This window comes from Anopheles merus, unplaced genomic scaffold, assembly GCF_017562075.2.
Source record: "Anopheles merus strain MAF unplaced genomic scaffold, AmerM5.1 LNR4000014, whole genome shotgun sequence".
Taxonomy (NCBI): Eukaryota; Metazoa; Arthropoda; class Insecta; order Diptera; family Culicidae; genus Anopheles; species Anopheles merus.
Window position 1 is genome coordinate 368,938 of NW_024427594.1, and position 13,460 is coordinate 382,397.

The 13,460-nt window shown below is 40.0% G+C and overlaps 2 protein-coding genes across 3 annotated transcripts; both read left to right on the plus strand.

The window, feature by feature from the left end:
• Positions 1 to 2,273: 2,273 nt before the first annotated feature.
• Positions 2,274 to 6,234, plus strand: LOC121600962. Its single transcript, XM_041929758.1, has 2 exons — positions 2,274 to 4,407; positions 4,531 to 6,234. Exons 1-2 carry the CDS (start codon positions 2,512 to 2,514, stop codon positions 5,953 to 5,955), a joined length of 3,321 nt encoding a protein of 1,106 aa, XP_041785692.1. The 5' UTR covers positions 2,274 to 2,511; the 3' UTR covers positions 5,956 to 6,234.
• A 1,360-nt stretch (positions 6,235 to 7,594) lies between these two features.
• On the plus strand, positions 7,595 to 11,571 carry LOC121600961. 2 transcript variants are annotated; one of them, XM_041929757.1, is made up of 5 exons: positions 7,595 to 7,933; positions 8,039 to 8,516; positions 8,572 to 8,876; positions 8,946 to 9,014; positions 11,201 to 11,571. In XM_041929757.1, the coding sequence occupies exons 1-5, from the start codon at positions 7,804 to 7,806 to the stop codon at positions 11,266 to 11,268; spliced, it is 1,050 nt and encodes a 349-aa protein (XP_041785691.1). In that variant the 5' UTR covers positions 7,595 to 7,803; the 3' UTR covers positions 11,269 to 11,571. The 2 variants fall into 2 exon arrangements, with proteins under 2 accessions (XP_041785691.1, XP_041785690.1); XM_041929756.1 differs by having other exon boundaries at positions 8,946 to 11,571.
• The last annotated feature ends 1,889 nt before the right edge of the window (positions 11,572 to 13,460 follow it).

The window sequence follows — 13,460 nt, forward strand, 5'->3', positions numbered from 1 at the left end:
TAATGCTTCTTTTTAGATGTTTTATTACAATATAAAAATGGAGTACATGTATGGCACAAACGATTTATCTACATTTGCTTTTTTATTGATCTTTCGTTTAAGTTTAATCTGTGGTGCTTGGGCCACCTGGATATTATACCCACTTCGCTTTTCTACCACACTTAACCGTATTAATACACGATGCGCAATCTCAGATTGCGCATATATTCGTTTTTTCAAAATATATGTAAATTCGCGTAGCCAACCCTGAGCTTCCATACAATTTCAGATTGCGCCAAGATTGCGCATAAATTTTTAAGATTTGTTGACGCTTCGCTTGGATGTCAAATGATAACTTGACGAAAGTGAGTTTCGTCAAGTGAGAATGAGCACGGTAGGAAATGATGAGTAGCGGGTGAGTTGCCACTCGCGTGAGTGGCAATCATAGAAAAATTATAAATAGGGCAACATAATGAATACACTTTCTCTTGCACTTTGGAAATTCAACACACAGCGGTAAATATTCAGCCCACGCAAAATCATCCGAAACATACGCGATTGTTCATGGTGCCGTGACCAGGATTGTGCGAATATCTGGTTTTTAAATCGCAAGTTTCGATAATTGCATCGGGGTTTCGTTTTACCGCTTGTGCCACACACTTTTTGGATTGCCGCAAACTTACAGCTGATTTTGCCGCATCACGCAAGTCACTGTAATCGCAAACACCCACATCCACTAACATAATGGCCACACCGCCCGTTGTTTTGGCGTCCCGGCGGACTGTTTTATTGGGAATTCTCTCGCGATACGAGAAATTCATTAAGGATTTCGTCCCTGAACGGGATCAAGTAGAGGTGGAAATACGCGTTAAAAGGTTCGATAAGCTGTGTGCGGATTTGGAAGCTGTGCAGCAACAATTGGAAGATTCTGCCGACACTCCGGAAGAAGTGTCGCAAAATGCTACACTCAGAGAAAGTTTTGAGGATAGATTAATTCTTGTGCAATCCCAGCTGCAAGCAAGGTTACCAAAAGAGCAGTTTCAAAATGCCCAATCGAGTACCGGAGCGAATCCGTTAAAGGGCATCAAACTTCCTACCATTGCGCTGCCTGAATTCACGGGGGACTATATGCAATGGTTGACATTCCGCGATACGTTTGAGTGCTTAATTCATAATAATATGGATTTACCGGCCATTCAAAAATTTCACTATTTGCGCGCCGCGGTTAAAGGAGAAGCTGCTCAAGTGATAGAATCAATCACCATAAGCGCAGCTAATTATGATTTAGCATGGAACACTCTAACGGAGCGATACTCGAATGAATACCTCCTGAAAAAACGCCATTTGCAAGCAATGTTTGCCATCCCAGCTGTACAGAAGGAAAGCGTTGCAACATTGCACCACCTTGTAGATGAATTTGAGAGACACACAAAGATTTTGCAACACTTAGGAGAAGAAACAAATACATGGGGTAGCATTCTCGAGCATTTGCTATGCACTAAACTTCCGATAATTACTTTACGCGATTGGGAGGAGCAAGCCTCAAGCAATAACGATCCCAGTTACGACAGTTTGATTTCGTTCTTGCACCGTCGTATGCGTGTATTGGAGACGTTGCTTGTCAACAACTGTCATACGTCTCAGGGTAACGACCTAGCTCCCGTACGGAGAATGACCGTTCTTCGCCAAGCCAGTTTTGCTTCCACATCGCATGAAATGCCGAATTGCATGCTATGCAACTCCGCGCACAACCTTCTGAAATGTCCGCGTTTCGAGCGGATGGACCCGAAGGAACGCCATCGGTTTGCTATGACCTCGCGTTTGTGCTTAAATTGTTTACGCGATAATCATATGGCTCGAGATTGTCCATCACAGTACAAATGCCGTTACTGTAATGCCGCACACCACACAAAATTGCACTACGCACATAACAGCCAAGCTTCCACTACACCACAGCATCACGCTCACCATAACCCAAATTTCACTGCACCTCAGCAACACACACACAACACCACTAGCGATCACACAGCCACAAACAATACACAACGCACATTTGCAGCAGCATTGCAGCATGCACCCGAACAAGTCATACTGCAAACTGCTATGATAAATATCATAGACGATTTCGGAATAGCACATCCTGCGCGGGCGCTGTTGGACAGCGCATCGCAACCGAATCTAATAAGCGATCGACTCGCTCATCGCTTACGGCTGAAGAAAAGTAATGTGAACATTACCGTCATTGGAGCAGGACAAGCTACAAAGACAGTACGGGAGTCCGTACATGCACAGATTGTCTCTCGATCCAGTTCGTTCACTGTGAACACTGAGTTGTTGATTGTTGACAATTTGATTGCAAATCTACCAACGCGCGACATAGACATCAGCGATTGGAAGATACCACCTGGTTTCGCTTTAGCAGACTCTCTGTTCAACAAAGCTGCTCCTGTAGACCTCATTCTTGGTGCTCGTCATTACCACACTTTCTTTGAGAATGCAACTCAGTTCCGTCCTGCACCTCATCAGCCCGTGATGATAGACAGCGTTTTCGGCTGGGTAATGACTGGTCCAACTGGCAGTGACAATTCTTCACCTAAAACCGATCCCACCGCATCATATACAATCGTCTGTATGGCATCCTTGGAGGATTCGTTACAAAGATTTTGGCAATTAGAAAATTTAACCATGAATGATGGATACTCACCAGACGAACGACATTGTGAATCGTTCTATAAGCATACCACCAAACGTGACGATAGTGGTAGATATATTGTTCGCCTACCGAAACAGCCCGACTTTGATGCAAAGCTCGGCCTTTCTAGACCTCAGGCCATTCGTCGTTTTGAGCTTCTCGAGCGGAGATTGGAACGAGATCCAGCACTTCGAGAAGCGTACCAAGACTTTATGAAGGAGTACTTAGCACTGGGTCACATGTCTCCTATAAGCACTGATTGTGATGATACAGCTGCTTATTATTTACCACACCATCCAGTTTTTAAAGCGTCAAGTACCACCACAAAGGTCAGAGTAGTTTTTGATGGCTCGGCTAAAACGTCAACTGGCTTTTCGCTGAATGAAACTCTGCGGGTTGGACCCATAGTTCAGGATGAACTCATCGATATTATTTTGCGTTTCCGCACCTATAAGATTGCTGTCGTAGCTGATATCGCCAAAATGTATCGACAAATTGTGCTGCATCCGGATGATCGACGATTGGTTCGCATTTTCTTCCGTTTCTCACCGCAATCGCCGATTGAATTGTACGAGCTGAATACTGTGACATATGGTTTGTCTCCATCATCGTTCTTGGCCACTCGTACATTGCTGCAGCTTGCGGAAGATGAAGGTGCTGACTTTCCACTAGCTTCACCCGCACTGAGACACAATTTTTATGTAGACGACTTCATTGGCGGAGCTAACAGCGTGAGTGAAGCTCGCGAGCTTCGTCAGCAACTTTCCGAGTTACTCTCCAAGGGCGGGTTTGAACTCCGGAAGTGGACATCCAACTGTTTAGGAGTACTAAGTGGTTTACCAGCAGAGCATATCGGTACACAGTCATCACTGCAGTTTGTGCCGAACGAGACTGTGAAGGCACTTGGTATCGCATGGAAGCCCGAACTAGATGTTTTGTGCTTTGAGTCGACTGCAATAATGGAAACCGCCAACCTCACCATGCGATCCATATTGTCAAACATTGCTCGAATGTTTGATCCACTTGGATTGATCGCTCCAGTCATCATACGCGCGAAATTGCTAATGCAGGAGTTGTGGCTGCAGAAAATCGGATGGGACGATCCGGTCCCTGTACACATCTGTAACAAATGGAAATCGGTTACTGACGACTGGAAGGATTTGGAAAGCTTCAAAAGCGAACGGTATGTGCTCTTACCTAACTCTAAAATACAGTTCCATACATTTGCAGACGCGTCAGAAGTTGCTTATGGTGCCTGCATTTATGCGCGCTGTGAGGACCAGCAGGGACGAGTACGAGTCAGCCTGCTCGCGTCGAAATCGCGTGTAGCTCCACTAAAACGAGTTACATTACCAAGATTGGAGCTCTGCGCGGCCGTGTTAGGAGCACATCTTCATCATCGTGTTAGACGCGCTATGGGAATCGACACAACCGAATCGTTTTTCTGGTCGGATTCGACGGTAACGCTAAACTGGATAGCGTCTCCACCCAACACCTGGAAAACATTCGTGGCGAATCGTGTTGCTGAGATCCAGAACTATTCGCACCCTCGTCAATGGAAACACATTCCCGGTTCATCGAATCCCGCCGATCTGGTGTCTCGAGGGATGTCAGCAGCTGAAATGCTAAAAGGATCGATTTGGAGCTGTGGTCCTGAATGGTTGGCGCTATCCCCCTCCAAATGGCCAATGTCAAATCCATCACTGACTGCTGAAACGGATATGGAAATTCGTCAGGTGAGTGCTGTAGTTGCAAGTATACAAACCACTCACCATTGGTTCAATTTGTCGTCGTCCTACACCAAATTGGTACATATAATTGCATACTGCACACGTTTCATACACAACACAAAACACAAGACACGTACACTACAGTCATCACAAGTTACCTCAGCAGCATTACCGATCACCCCTGAGGCTATAGAAGCAGCTAAAATCGTGCTTTGTAAACTGGCACAAGAGCACGAGTTTTCATCAGAGATCCAACTGCTGAAAAAGGGAGAAATGGTACGAAAACAATCACCTCTACGGCGATTGAATCCGTTTCTCGACAACGATGGAATATTACGAGTAGGAGGCCGCTTGAAACTTGCACAGCTACCGTACCAGTTCAAGCATCCCATCCTGCTTCCCAAAAACCATCAGCTGGCTCATCTCATCGCGGTGCACATACATGAGAAGCTGATGCATGGCGGGGGAAGACTACTACTTTCCCGGATACGTGAGGAATATTGGCCACTCGATGGACGTCGGCTAGTAAAAAACGTAGTGAGGAATTGCTTTCGTTGCATTCGTCAGGATCCGCAGCTGACACAACAACAAACTGGTCAACTCCCGTATGAACGCATCACCCCGAGCCGGCCGTTTTCCATAACTGGAGTGGATTATGCCGGCCCGCTGTATCTGAAACCCGCACACAAGAGAGCCGCTGCCGCTAAATGCTACTTGTGTGTGTTTGTGTGTTTTTCAACGAAGGCAGTGCATTTGGAGCTGGTGGGCGATCTCTCCACGGCAGGCTTCTTGGCCGCATTACATCGCTTCACATCCCGGCGAGGATTACCATCGGACATATACTCCGATAACGGAAAAAACTTTGAAGGTGCGGCACACGAACTTAATGAATTGTTTGATATGTTACAGAACGAACAGCACCAAAACGTCATCGCATCCAACTGTTCGGACAGGGGCATAACTTGGCACTTTACCCCACCTAAGGCCCCACATTTTGGTGGATTGTGGGAAGCAGCGGTTAAGACGGCCAAACGACATCTCTACAGGCAGCTAGGCAGTTCGAGGCTGTCTTACGAGGGATACAGCACCATTCTGCAGCAAATAGAAGCGGCAATGAACTCGCGTCCTTTGTTGCCAATGACGGATGACCCCAATGATTTGGCAGCGCTTACGCCGGCGCACTTCCTGATCGGTTCTTCTATGCATGCTGTCCCGGTTCCCGACTACACACGACTGAAACCATACACGTTAGACGAATTGCAGAGCTGGCAATTGCTTGTGCAACGCTTTTGGAAGCATTGGACAACCGAATATCTGCAGGAAATGCAGAAGGATAATAAGGTAGTGAATCGTAGCGAAATAGTACCTGGCAGACTGGTCATCCTTGCGGACGATTCGCTCCCTATCACCCGATGGCCACTTGCTCGCATCATCGATGTACACCCAGGAGAAGATCAGCTTACGCGTGTAGTGAAGTTGAAAACGGCAAAAGGAATAGTTACGCGTCCAGTAGCTAAAATTTGCTTGTTGCCTGTTGCGAAGCCTTCCGATTAGCAGCACGTGTAGTTTGTTTTTGTTCATGACATTCTGTCATGGGGGGGAGTATGTTGACGCTTCGCTTGGATGTCAAATGATAACTTGACGAAAGTGAGTTTCGTCAAGTGAGAATGAGCACGGTAGGAAATGATGAGTAGCGGGTGAGTTGCCACTCGCGTGAGTGGCAATCATAGAAAAATTATAAATAGGGCAACATAATGAATACACTTTCTCTTGCACTTTGGAAATTCAACACACAGCGGTAAATATTCAGCCCACGCAAAATCATCCGAAACATACGCGATTGTTCAAGATTATATGTCCGAGATATATAGATTTATATATATATATATATATATATATATATATATATATATATATATATATATATATATATATATATATATATATATATATATATATATATATATATATATATATATATATATATATATATATATATATTTTTTTTTTTTTTTGACAGATAAATGTATCAAACCGATCCGTTTGACAGATGAATATATGCGCAAGAATGCGATCGTTGAGATTGCGCATTGAGTGAGATTGCGCATCGTTTATTGATACGGAACGACCTAATTAGAGGGAGGAAAATACAGTCTGTTCTCGACTTACGCGGATTCGGAGATACGCGGTTTTCTAAATTTGACAGATTAAATGTCAAATCGGTACAATTTGCTTCAAGTTCGTTATAAATTGCATTTTGGCTAACAAATTGAAATCGCTTAAAAGCCAGAAATATTAGAATTTTCTGCACGAATTTATTTATTTATTTATTTATTTATTGATTTATTTCGTATCTTGCAAAGATTTGCTGGGACACGTAGTTATATAATCCCAAGTAGCCTTAAGAAACTCTATTTGATTATTAACAGTATTTTAAGGCCGTTAAAAATCAAATAGAGTTTCTTAAGGGAATATGACATTTGCTTGCGTTACAGTGTAACGTTTGGAAGCGTTACACATATTTTTTTCCTTGCTGTATTGTAACGATACAGGCAGCAATCAACAAATGCAATTAATGTTTTAATTAATTAATGTTAAAATAAAACAAATATATATCCAATTATAAAAAAAAAACAAATATTAATACAATTTTTCATCATAAATGTATAGTTGTTTTACTGTTGTTTATTCTTCTTTGATTCGTGGTGAACTACATTATCATAAAAATCACCATGACATAAATCAGATTATGACATATTTTCAACTTTCTTTGGTAATAAAACAACTATTTTACTCAACGCATGCGATGCTATGCTAAAAAAAGGTTAAATACGATGTTTAACCTCATATACTCGTATAGTTTATGTAGAGTGAAGCGTATGTTGATATCATACTGTACATGATAAATGCTTATTGAGGTTATGTGTTGTTTCGTCAAGCTCAACGCGTCTCGTGTTACAGGGTTTTTAATAATAATATTTTAGTTTTGCCATGGTGCCTGTGTATGTTTCTCAATTGGTTTAGGAATCGTTTCAAGATTTTTGAACATTCCCAATATGATTTGCATCATTTGTTTCAAAAATTGTTCGATAATTTCAATTAATTGGGGAAACAATTTAAAATAAAGTGAGAGCAAGCAATAAATCATCACAAGAATAAAAAAGGATATCGAGCAAAACACGACTAGAAACCCTGCAATGCACTCTCCGATCGCGTGTCATGTCATAATGCGTAATACACTCGCGCGTCTTTTCATTTCATGTTAATACACTCTCAGTGAACAAGCCGTCTTTAACATTAAGTCCGAAAACCAAGAATTGTTTAATCTCTTGGTTATTTCTTTCTAATGCATGTGTTGTGAATCTTTTTTTTCCTCTGTTGTAAATCTGTGTTTATCAAAACATGTTATCAAAACGTATAAAAAAAAGTGGCCAGTTGTATAGAGCTCGCGACCGGGTAGAACGAGTAAGACGCATTAATGGTGACCAATACAATCAACTACTGCATACAACTACAGCTAGACCATCTGAAGGTATCGAATATGGAATTTCTTAAAATGGTGGACTGTGATGCATTATGAATGATGATTCTTTTTCGTGACAGGTTTATGGCATTAATGCAAGTATTTTTGTTTCAGATAAATTTCATAAAGTGTCCGTGCGTGTTGCTGATCGATCTGTTTACGACAATACCCTTACATATGATAATGTGTCCGACGCTATTTGTGAAAGTACTGGAAGTAAACATGACAGCAATATTTCAGAATCTAATACTTCTTCGAATAACAATGATGATATGTTCAGTGATGTAGAAAGCATGTCTGATGATGAAACAGGATTGGATAAACATTCTGATGACGATGCAATGTTGGATGAGCCTGATTTTGATAAAATGGACACGAGTGATTGTTTGAAATATTGGGCATTGAGCACCAAACAAACCCATTATTCAATGAATATGCTGTTAAAAATATTGAGGAAAAAAATGAACATGTGTCTACCAAAGGATGCTAGAACTTTCCTGAAAACAAATAGAAATGGACCAGAAATATCAAAAATTGGAGATGGTCTGTTTTGGTATCGCGGTGTTAAAGAGGGCCTCACCAAGCATTTGCGGTAAGATGCATATTGTTAAAACATTTTCCAATGATTCATCAGTTTTCTCTTTCAGTTTTGTTAAGGTGCCAAGCACTCTTTCGCTGAACATCTTTATAGATGGACTACCACTAAGTAAAAGCAGTCCAACGCAGTTCTGGCCTATATTGGCAAATATTTATGAAATGCCTCAACTATCGCCATTTACTATAGCAATTTATGCCGGAAGATCAAAGCCAAATGATCTGGATAAATATCTGAAGCAATTAGTGTCAGAATTAAATACCCTTATTGATGGAGGAACAATTATTAACCAGACAAAAATAGCAATTCGAGTGCGAGCCGTCATAGCAGATACTCCTGCTAGATCGTTTATCAAAGGTAGTGTAGCAAAATAATTTTAAACTATTCAATTGTTAAGTTACTAATTTTATCGTTTCGACAATTCAGGTGTAGCGAATTTTAATTCTGCCGATGGATGTCTCAAATGCACATGCGAAGCAGAATTTAATGAGGATGGTAGGTGCATGGTTTATAAAGGAGTTAACGCCCCTCCAAGAACTGATAAAGGTTTTAGAGGTGAAGAATATGGAAACCATCACAAATGTAGGTCACCATTCATTGATTTGAAAAAATTTGACATTGTTAAAGGCATACCAGTAGCAGATATTCTTCACTTAATACATTATGGTATGATGCGCCGTTTTGTTTTAGGATGGAGGGATGGAAAATTAGGATTGAAAACCAAGTGGTCAGCCCAACTTGCGGAAGAAATATCTTCTTTGCTAGTCAAAATTCGACTTCCAGTAGAAATACATAGGTCATTTCGAGGAGTTGATATGGCGCGTTTTTGGAAAGCAACGGAGTATGGAAGTTTCCTCAATTACGCCAGCATTGTAATTTTGAAAGATCGAATGTCTGAAATGTATTTCGAACATTTCAAACTGTTTTTTTGTGCAATTACATTGATGTCGTCAAAAGCATACATAAATAATTGGAAAATGGCAGGAGAAATGCTAAATAGATTTGTAATCGATTTCGAAGCTCTTTACGGGGAAAGATATTTAACAAGTAATATTCACAATTTGCAACATATATGCGAGGAGGTTTTGAAGTTTGGTCCGTTGTATTCCTTTTCTACATATCCGTTTGAAAATCATCTTCAGATATTAAAAGCTTTAATGAGGTCAGGTTACAATGAAATTCAACAAGTTTTCAAAAGGTTATCAGAGTTAGAGGAGTTTCATATACCAACTTCGTTTGCTTCGAAAAAAGTGTCTAAGCCAAGCATATTTGTGCAGAAGAATGGAAAGATAGTTTTAAAATTACTAGATTACATATTACGTAACGATGAATGCAACTCATGGTTTTTAACCAAAGAAAATTGTATTGCAAAATTTTCAAATGCAGCACAAGTTGGAAATTCGATTCAAGTATGCGGAAGAATGCTCAACAACAAGTCCGATTTTTTCAGATCACCATTTCCATCAAGTGTTTTAAATATTTACAAGGGATTCTCAAATGATTTATCGTTGAATGATATCCAGTTGAGTGTGAGTGACATAAAATGCAAGCTTGTTGCAGTAAATTTAGATCCACTTTCGGAAACAGTTTTTATTCCATTAATTCATTCTCTTAGCATTTCTTAACTTCAAAAACTCTCATTCTTTGAATATATCATAATTGATTCTTTAAGTTCTTTGAAAAATCACTGCCAGAAATAAACATAAGTTCGATTAAGTGTAAGAGTTGTTTAGTATGTTGCGTTAATCAGTATGGACGCAGTATGCAGTATAGAGGGAATTCAAGCAATATTAACGGTTTTTTTTTTAATTTTTTTCAGTCTGCCTCTTATGGTTGGTAGGTTTACGCACTCCTTGAATATTCAATCGTTGTTTTGCTTGCTTCAATTTACGTTGAAAAAATTTTGATAGCATATTTTCGCTAACCTTATGAAATTTAGTGCTTCCAATAGTCTGAAACAAATTCATCAAATTTCTCAACAGTCTAATTTCAAACTTAGTGCAACCTTTCCCTATACCTGTCCAACTACATTCTACCAATAGTGTTTTTTTCGAAAATTAAATCAAGGGCTTCCAGCATCCTATTTTCCGCATCCGTATCTATGATTTTAGATTTCAGCCAATCCAACACCTGTTGAAAATAATCTGTTTCTCCTAATCTTTCATCGCACTGCATTAGATCTTTCTTATTAGTTAGACGATTGAATTCAAATTCTAATATATTACTTCCGTTTACTTCCACAGCTTGGGCTGTTGTGTTAAGCAGCATTTCATTTTGGCGTTCTATTATGCTCATCTTTTTCAAAATTTTTTGTTGCCCTTTTTGAAGATCTTCATATGCTTCTTTCTGGAACTTTACTAATGCTTCGAAACATGGACAATGAGAACATTTCGAATTTTCTTCAGGAACATTTTCATTTTCTAGGTGATCGTTTAAGTATTCCTCATGAAAATTAGATGTGTCGAGATCGTAGTTTACAGTTTCCATAGCATCGTTTTCTAAAACGCGCTGTGCGAATATTTGCTCATAATTTCCAATTGTTATATGCTGTGTTGTGCCTTGTTCCATATAATCGGTTGATGATTCGTCAGACATTTCAGCTAAAATTTTCGTCCCAGTCTCGTAAGACGAAATGTTTGATCTTTTTACACAGCATTCTTGTCTTGTCCATCCACTTTCAGGAACACTGTTAGCATTTCGCACCAGTTTGGATGCCAATTTTCCGGGAATATTGGGCCATAACAAGTAATATTTTCCACTACTAGTTCCCTGCACCCATCCATCAGGCACAAGACATAATTCTCCATATCCCTTAGGGCCTAAGGTCTCCACAATGGAAAATCCCATTGTTATGATCCTTTAATAGTGAAAAATGAACAATTACTTTAAAACTAAATTATATGTCTTACTTTAAATATTACCTTACACAGGACACTAGGTTATCAGCTGACCAAGAGCAAATTTAAGCACAATACCTGCAGAATTGCAAAATACGCAGTGCTTGTGATATTCAGCCTCATACAATTGAAAAATAAAAAACTTGCTCCTCTGACTTATTGTTTTATTCTGTGAGAACAATGCATGCAATGTACCAAATTTTCCACGAATTCTTTATACTCGAACGATTCAGTTCGAGGGCAAAAAAGGAAGCTCGAGGAGGTTGTGGGTATGAGAAGCAGGCAATAAAGTAATGGAGCAGGATAGGCATATATTCCATCCTTTTCGTAGTTTCGTTAAATTTGATCATTTTCGTTAAAAAATGCCGACGCCATTTTGAATTTTAACGAAAAAATGAACGAAAATCGACGAAGAAAAGATGACGTTACGCAGTAATTTAAGCCCTGGAATTACTGCTGTATGGAAAGCTAAAAGTAATACTTTTAGGCATACTTTTAACGGTTTATTAACAGGATTGTGCTACTTGGGATAAATCCTTAATTCATCTACAAAACTTAGCTACAGCGCTATCAATAAGAAAACTAGAGACAATTGGTTTTAAACTGAGCTTTACTAATATTGAAGTCGAAGAATCTTTGGTATTTGTTGAAGCTATGTATCATTTGGTTAATAGGCGCATTGTAGGAATGTGCAGATCTTGAGAACATAGGTCTTAACAGCTCACGTATCCTCAGAGGTCGTTCAGGAGCATAAAGATTCAGCTTTTCAAGCAGGTAGGGAGAGTCTATGTCCCCACTGATTAACTTCGCGACAAAATTAGCTTGCAATGCCCGACGTCTATGTTCTAAGGTTTGCAGACCAAGAAGCATGCACTGTGACAGGTAATCTAAATGTTGTGATGAAGCCCATTGTAATCGGTGTATTGCTATTCTGGAGAATTTTTTTTGTATGCTTTCTATCCTAGCCGTCCACACGTGACAGTATGGGGAGAAAAGAACTGAATTAGACTCTAGGATGGAACGTACTAATGCGGTATATAATGCTTTCAGACATATTGGATCTTTTATCTCAAGAGTTTGCCTGATTAAAAATCCTAACATCCTATTGGCCTTGCTAATAATAGAGTGGTAATGCTCGCGAAAGGATAGTGATGAATCAAGGATCACACCAAGATCCCTGACTGATGACACACACACGAGACAAATTGTAATTGTGCAATGAGTAACAAAAGTTTAAAGGGTTTCGTTTCCTGCTGAATGTAATCGCGCTGCATTTATCCACACAGAGGCTTAGTTGGTTTGCCACACACCAATTGCTGAATAGGTTGAGATTGTTCTGGAGCGCGAAACAGTCATCGATTGACCTGATAACTGAAAAAAGTTTAATATCATCAGCATAAAGTAGTACAGAATGTTTTGGGAGAATAAGAGTCACGTCGTTTATGTAGAGTGTAAATAATAGCGGCCCCAAGTTGCTGCCTTGGGGAACTCCCGAAGTATTTGTGAATGGTTGCGAAAAGATGTTATCTATTCTTACAGAATACATTCTGTCCGTCAGATATGATTTTAACCAATCGATGACAAGAGGTGAAATACCAAGCTGTGCGAGTTTTGCAAGAAGGATGTTGTGATTGATGCTATCAAACGCAACTTGGAAATCAGTGTACACTGTATCCATTTGATATTTCGATTCGAACGATGTATGACATTCCGAAACTAACTGCGCTAAGTTGGTGGTTACGGATCGTTTAGGTACGAAACCATGTTGATTAACAGATATGTAATTGATACATGACATAACTAGGACGTCGTAGGTCATGATTTCCAAGATTTTTGCAAAAGTGCATAGACATGTTATACCATGATAGTTTTTTGTATCATTCTTAGGTTCTCGTTTAAGGATAGGTGTCATCCATGAAAATGTACACGGCTTAGGAAAGATTCCCAATTTAAGCGATGCTGTAAAAACAGTCTCTAGAGGAGCGCGTAAAGCATCAGCGCACTTTTTCGCTACGATGGTCGGTATCCCATCGAGCCCCAAATT

Excerpts from the sequence above, each read along its gene's own strand:
- LOC121600962 (XM_041929758.1), top strand. The coding sequence starts at position 2,512 with ATGATAGACAGCGTTTTCGGCTGGGTAATGACTGGTCCAACTGGCAGT. Across the intron at positions 4,408-4,530 it reads CGGATATGGAAATTCGTCAG|ACACGTACACTACAGTCATC; the intron begins GTGAGTGCTGTA and ends ACAAAACACAAG.
- LOC121600961 (XM_041929756.1), top strand. The coding sequence starts at position 7,804 with ATGTTATCAAAACGTATAAAAAAAAGTGGCCAGTTGTATAGAGCTCGC. Across the intron at positions 7,934-8,038 it reads TACAGCTAGACCATCTGAAG|ATAAATTTCATAAAGTGTCC; the intron begins GTATCGAATATG and ends TTTTTGTTTCAG. Across the intron at positions 8,517-8,571 it reads GGCCTCACCAAGCATTTGCG|TTTTGTTAAGGTGCCAAGCA; the intron begins GTAAGATGCATA and ends TTTCTCTTTCAG.